This window comes from Amaranthus tricolor, chromosome 3, assembly GCF_026212465.1.
Source record: "Amaranthus tricolor cultivar Red isolate AtriRed21 chromosome 3, ASM2621246v1, whole genome shotgun sequence".
In the NCBI taxonomy this organism is placed as follows: Eukaryota; Viridiplantae; Streptophyta; class Magnoliopsida; order Caryophyllales; family Amaranthaceae; genus Amaranthus; species Amaranthus tricolor.
Genome location: NC_080049.1, coordinates 811,146 through 818,069, shown reverse-complemented (window position 1 = coordinate 818,069; position 6,924 = coordinate 811,146). Strand labels below are relative to the sequence as shown.

Below are 6,924 nucleotides of genomic sequence, written 5' to 3'. Positions count from 1 at the left end.
TTATTATTATTTTCAAATTCTGGCATGTATTTGTATGTTTAATAAAATAAATGGGCCGAATTGGGTCAGGTCGGGCCTTACGAACCCGGCCCATTTAAAGCCAATCTTCTATTTTGTAAGGCCTGATCCGACCCGATCCGTTTTACTAAAGCCCAACCCAACCTGTAGCCGGCCCGTTGCACAGGCCTAACCATGACTTATTAACACCCTCAAATAGAATAAAAATAACCTAATTTATTCAAGTTTTTCACATTTATATACAAACATATATTAAAAGATAATATATAAATGTACTTCATAGATTTTAACTTATGAGTTTAGTAGGGTAGTTGTTGGTGGTGGTGTTGGGGGTGGGGGAATGGTGGTGAAGTGGAAGGAGTAGAGAGAGAAGTTGGAAAAGAGGGGTTTAATTGAGGTAATTAGGTAAATTAAGTTAAATTAATGAATTTTATTTAAAGTCAAAGGTCATTTAACAGGATATCTAACTTGAACCTGACAAAGTAGTTATATCGTTGTTGTGTTCATAAATATAAAGGCTATTGTTCGCAAAAAAAAAGTTTGAGATTGTTGTTTGTAAAAAGCCTAAACCTAAAGTTGTAGTTTATATGAAACTCTTTAATTAATGCAGTTTTCTCTCACGGGACCACATTGAAATGTAGTATGATTTTATTGTTCATAATTTCGGGTGAAATGAGAATATTTACCAATATTATCATTTTCTTAATATTTGTGTTACTATAATGTGGTGCAACTTAAAAAACAAAAAAACATTCAAATTAAAATCTTTTTAAAAACAATAGGTGTTTGGATGTTAGCTTTTACGTTGGTTTTTCACTTTTGGCTTTGGCTTTAAGCTTGTTGGTTGGTCAAACAACCAAAAAAGTGTATGGTAAATGGCTTTTAAGCTAGTTGAAAAGTTGCTTAAGCAAAGTACAAAAGCTACTCCAGTTAGAATTTTTTATTAGCTTTTGACTTGTTGCTGATCTACTTTTTCTTTAATAAACAATCAATAAATAATACCTAAATGTATCAAACATCTCCATAAACACCTAGCTTTTCAAGCTTTAAAACCGAACAAAACAACCAACATTTTCAGCTAGTCAAACAAGTAAACAAAAAAAACCAACGGTCAACAGCCAACAACAAATTGCCAAACACCCCTAATTTCTATTTGGGATGAAGGGGTAAATTTGGCCTTTATATAAACATTTGGCTTTATCTTAAAAAAAAAAAAAAAAACATTTGGCTTATGTACACATTAACCAATTTATGACTGAATTTAAAAATCAATCTTACTCATTTATATATTAGTTTGTCTCTTTTATTTTCAATTTGAGAGCCTATGAACGAGATTGTAACAAAATAAATAAGATAAAAAAAATTAAATTTTATAAGCAAGATAAAAAAACTATATTTAATATCATCAAACTCCAATAATCATCAATTTATTGGGGAAGTTATTATAAAAATTTATCTTCTTTCAATTCAAAACACTTTCTTTTGAATTAAAAAACTAATTTTCAAAATCATATACAGATAAAGTTCCAGACTGATGAACATCAAGTTGTTCAAATTCTTTCATGACAAGATATATATCTTTTTGAGTAATCTTCCTCATCTCCTTCAACTTGTATAATGCATATTCAGCAGCACTACACGTGAAACAAACTTAATTAATATTATGCTACAACCATATGCATTCTATTTATCAATCATTCCATGGAATTTAATTCAATAATCTACTTAATTTGGACAATGTTGGTTTGATTTAAAGTTGGTTGGTTCTAGTTTTTTTTTTTTTTTTTTTTTTAATTGATAATCTGTATACAACTGATTCTATTGCTTCATATAATGAATAATTGCAATCATCTATTTTACGAGGAATAAATAGACTGAAAATTAAAGAAAATTCAGTAACATTATGGCATAAGAGATTAGGCCGTATCTCCAAAAGGAAAATGAAAATGAAAATACTTGTGTTTGATGATATTTTAGAACCTTTAATTTTCACAAGACATAGAAGTGTGTATTGAATGTATATTAGGCATAAAGACAACTTTAATAAAATATAATGATATATGTATATTTACATATAAGCCCAATGCTAGACTATGATTCAATAAGCAACACACGAGTCATGGTGAAAAATCTTCAAAAGAATAATTTTTTTTTTTTGAAAATATTGAAAAACAAAATTTATTCTTGCAAGTTTTTACTTGGACTCAAAAATTCATATCCAATACAAATACGTCCTCAAATTCAGGTTGAAAAATACAAATTTTTGGTTCACAATAAAGCGTCCAAACATTGTTCCACCCATATTAATTTGAGCGTCAAAAATCCGACACAAATTCTTAAAGTAAATGAAAAGTTTGACAAACAAAGCATGCAACTATCTATAAGACTATAACATTGAAAAGAAACAAATCAAATCAAATTAAGTACTTACTCAACGACTCCATCGTCGTCTAAATCAGCAGCCTCAAGATCATGAACACTCACTTGTCGTTTAAGAACCTTCTTAACAATCGCATTTTGCTTCCTTTCAGAACTAAGCTCAGCAAGGTACAAAAACAATTGCGCCATACAAATAGTACTAAGCAAAATCCATAACACTGCAAAAGCACGTCCTTTTTGCGTCGAAAATCCATAATCTCCATAACCCAAAGAAGTCATTGTGACACAAACACAATAAATAGCATCCATAACGTCTAATTCCTCAACCTTTATCAAAATTATAGTGCCACAAATTATAAGAACAATAAGTAGCAAACCAATCACAATACATTTGTGTCGAACATTACTTGTTATTTCAATCTGTTTCATTATTATATTATTAGTGTAAAGTTTTTTTCGCTTTTTTAAAGCTTTGACTATTAATTTTTCTTGCTTTTCGACAAGATAATCTGCACCTTGACTTAGGACTAGCCCGACTAGGGCCATTCCTGAGAAAACAAAGGTGCATGCAAGGAATTTTGCTAGGGAAGTTTGAGGGACTAAATCACCATATCCAACGGTAGTCATGGTTACCATGCAAAAGTAAAGAGCATCAATTATGGTATTTGTGGTTTTTTTGCCTTTTATTTGATCTTTTATTAGGTAAAAAGTGATTGCACCAATAAGAAGATAAAGTGATAAAAATGTAGTTATTTTTCTACAACTTGGATGGAGTTTTTTGAAGATGGATTCGGGTATTGGGTTCGGGTTTGGATCTTGATTATTGCTTAGATAGTGATCTTTAGGGAGGGATACTATGAGAGGAGCACTTTTTGAACGTCGGAGAAGTTGTTTTCGACTCTTGGATAAGTTGTTTTGATGGCTAGATGTTGATGATGATGATGATGTACTTAGTAGGGGTTTCTTTAAGTTGTTTTGGTTCTCCATTTCTGCAATTATCCAAGATTTAATTTTGTTAGTTGAAGCCTTCAATGACCTACAAAAGTGTAAGTTTAAGTTTAGTTTTATATTTTTAATTAATTTTCCATTTCAAATGAGTATCAATCAAAGCCAATTACCATCATAAAATTAATAAAATAAAATAATTTATAAAAAATTTATAAATTTTATAACACCTTTTGGCTACTATATCGCTTTACTAACGAACTACCTATGATTTTTTCACCTTCATTATTTTACTGGTCGTTAAGAAAAATTGTAACATCAAATAGATGCTAGCTATTTTAGCGAACAAAAAGGATAAAACATGAAAATGTAACAAATTCTACTCTAGTAAATAAGGTCAAGTCATGTATTAATTTTTGAAATCATTTTTTCATATTTATTCTTTCTTGAAAATTCCATTGCAATTCAAATTGATTTTAGCAAAAGGATTCACAATCAAATACTCCCTTCGTTTTCATATATTCTTCTCAAATAAAATTTACAAATTTTAGTATTAAATTTTGATTATGATTTCTCATCGATCTATAAGAAAAACATATTTATGTGGGATCTTGTTAGATTCGTCTCAATATATACTTTTTAAATATCAATATTTTAGAATTTTCAAAAACTCACAATTAAAATTATTTGATTTTAAAATTTGCGTTGGGATCTATGAAAAAAATAAATGGAAAAAAAATTTGAAAATAGAGCGATTGGTCCACATAGATGATCTAAACTATCTTCAATAATCAAACTAACATTATGAAAAGTATTTGAATTATATTAGACAAACTATAATATTCCCACTCTTTTAATTTGCCTCTTTTAACATTTTTTAAAACTTTTTATTAAATGAGGCAAAATCTAAAAAACGAAAAATGTAATAACTAATAAAATTGACTAAATGATTACCTGGGAGAAGTAAAATAAGCTAAATGCCCAGCAAGAAGAGCAGATTATTCTCCAGAATATTATGGAGTAAGAAAATATGGTGATATTAACATTAATTCTTATTCTCTTTAAGCAGACTGATTCAGGCCTACTGTCATACATTCACAGTTTCCCTTGGCCAGCAATGTACCAGCTCAGCTATTAAATCACAAATACTAGTATAACACTTCTATATATATACTTTTCAAATGAAGAATAATAAATATTTTTTTTTTCCATTTTGATATACTTCGATATAACCAAAAGTAGAGAATTAAATCTCATCAAAAGTATAAATTTATAATAAATAGAACCTTAAAAAATCAAAATACACTTCTTTTCCTTCACTTTGCATCAACAATGAATTATGATACTGAGAGTTTTTTAAGTAAATGATACAAAATAAGTAAAACAAAAAAGTGCATGGTTTCAGATGTCTAGCTAAGAGGTCTAGCCAAGTTGTGTTGTAAATAGCCTATTTTATGAGTATCTCATCATATTTTTAAATATTAGAGCAGGGCGAGAATTCGAAAAGTTATTAAATATATGCATGATTCTCAAATCCTCATTATATATATCTTAAATAAAACTATTATTATTTTTTTTATTTATATGCTCATTAATAAAATATACCAATGAAAAAGCTATTTGAAATACGTGTCACATTGTTATTAAAAAAATTTTTGCCTTTTTTTTTATCATTGATAGAGAAACTTTTGATATTTGATGTGATATTTAAGGAAAAAACTAACTCATTCATCATCATCATTATCATCATACCCAGTGTATCCCGCTCATAGAAAACTATGGTCAGGGTCTGGGGAGGGAAGAAAGACGACGGCTCATACCCATAGAAGAGAGTGCGGTCAAAGAGTCCCTCGGCCCGAGAAAGGTCTTCAAAAATAGAGAAACCTGCAACATACAAATAGAATAAATAGAATACGTACAAATAACTAAAAATAAAGATAAAAGTAAAGAAGAAGGTAAAGAGCAATAATCAAAGGCAACAAACAATAACAAACGATGGGTCAAAGGGACCGGTTTAGTAATTTAAGACGTGGATAAGGCGCCGCCAACTGCCCCTATCCCCGATCAGGTCCTTGGAGAGGTGAAGTTCATGCAGGTCACTTCTAATCTGTTCCTCCCACGTTCTCCTAGGTCTTCATCGACTTCTCTTGCCCTCCATATGATGCATTCGATCCTTCTTACTGGGGTGTCATGGGTCTTTCTCTGCACATGCCCAAACCATCTCAACCTGTTCTCCCGCATCTTTGCAGAGAGAGGTGCAACCCCTAACTTCTCTCTGAATTCCTAATTTCTTATCCTACCCATCATAGTATTACCACACATCCACCTCAGCATACGCATTTCTGTTACTTCTATCCTCTGTCCCAAAACCTTCTTTACGGGCCAATATTCTATCCCATACAACAACGCCAATCTAATTGCAACGTGGTAAAATTTACCTTTTAATCTCCTCGGAAACTTTTTATCACAAAGCACCCCCGGTTGCTACTCGCCACTTAAGCCAACACGCTTGTATCCGATAAGTAACGTCTCCATCAATCTCTCCATTACTCTGAATCACCGATCCCAAATATTTGAACTTGGACGTACATGCAATAACTTCTCCCCCTATGGTCACCTCTGGCTCTCAATTCTGTCCCATTGAAATTGCATTGCAAGTATTCTGTCTTCGTACGACTTATGCGCAACCCCTTACCCTCCAAGGCTTCCCTACACTCTTCCAATTTACTATTAGCCTCCTCCTTGGTTTCTGCGACCAAAACTATATCATTAGCGAAAAGCATGCACTATGGTACGGTCTCGAGCTCCTAGATGGATTTAGAGATTTCCTCCATAATGACCGTGAAAATGAAAGGACTTAGTGCTGATCCTTGATGTAGTCCCACTTTAATTGGGAAAGACTCTGTCATACCCACCGGTGTATGTATGTTAGTCGACACTCTGTCATACATGTATTGTATTACCTCAATGCTTTGTGGTATGGTATCGTACGCTTTCTACAAGTCAATGAACACCAGATGCAAATCCTTCTTTCGCTCCCTATACTTTTCCATCAATCTCTTCAAAAGATGAATTGCCTCGATGTTTGATCTTCATGGCATGAATCCGAATTGGTTCTCTCTAATTACCGTCTCTTGTCTAATTCTTTTCTCAATCACTCTTTCCCAGAGTAGAGTTTCATAGTGTGGCTTCGAAGTTTGATCCCTCTATAGTTCCCACATACTTATGCATCACCCTTGTTTTTAAACAGTGGGATAAGTGTGCTAACCCTCCATTCTTCTAGTATCTTACTAGACCTCAAGATGACATTAAAGAGGTTAGTAAGCTAATGAATTCCCTCCTCTCTTAAACCCCTCTACACCTCAATCGGAATGTCATCAGGTCCAATTGCCTTTGATCCTTTCATTTTTCTGAGAGCTTCTCCTACTTCCGCCGTGGTAATATCAATAATCGACTCATGATCCCGTGTTCTTTAGATGTTCAAAGTTTGTCGAATTTCTTCCTTTAGACCCCTAGTCTCATTGAGCAATTGAGAAAAATATTGATGCCATCTCATTTTGATGTCCTCCTGTCTAAGAAGTA

The 6,924-nt window shown here is 32.1% G+C and overlaps 1 protein-coding gene across 1 annotated transcript; it reads right to left on the bottom strand.

Moving 5' to 3' along the window:
• Positions 1 to 465: 465 nt before the first annotated feature.
• Positions 466 to 6,125, bottom strand: LOC130807655 (two-pore potassium channel 1-like). Its single transcript, XM_057672949.1, has 5 exons — positions 5,893 to 6,125; positions 5,658 to 5,732; positions 2,450 to 3,433; positions 1,535 to 1,652; positions 466 to 492 (listed from the first exon to the last, which is right to left on the bottom strand). The coding sequence occupies exons 1-5, from the start codon at positions 6,123 to 6,125 to the stop codon at positions 466 to 468; spliced, it is 1,437 nt and encodes a 478-aa protein (XP_057528932.1).
• Between the last annotated feature and the right edge of the window lie 799 nt (positions 6,126 to 6,924).

Bases quoted from the DNA above. Each gene is read 5' to 3' on its own strand.
- LOC130807655 (XM_057672949.1), bottom strand. From the start codon at position 6,125: ATGCTTTTCGCTAATGATATAGTTTTGGTCGCAGAAACCAAGGAGGAG. The intron at 5,733-5,892 runs GTAATGGAGAGA...TGTATGGGATAG, and splicing joins TTTGGGATCGGTGATTCAGA to AATATTGGCCCGTAAAGAAG. The intron at 3,434-5,657 runs GTAATACTATGA...ACACTTTTGTAG, and splicing joins TATGCTGAGGTGGATGTGTG to GTCATTGAAGGCTTCAACTA.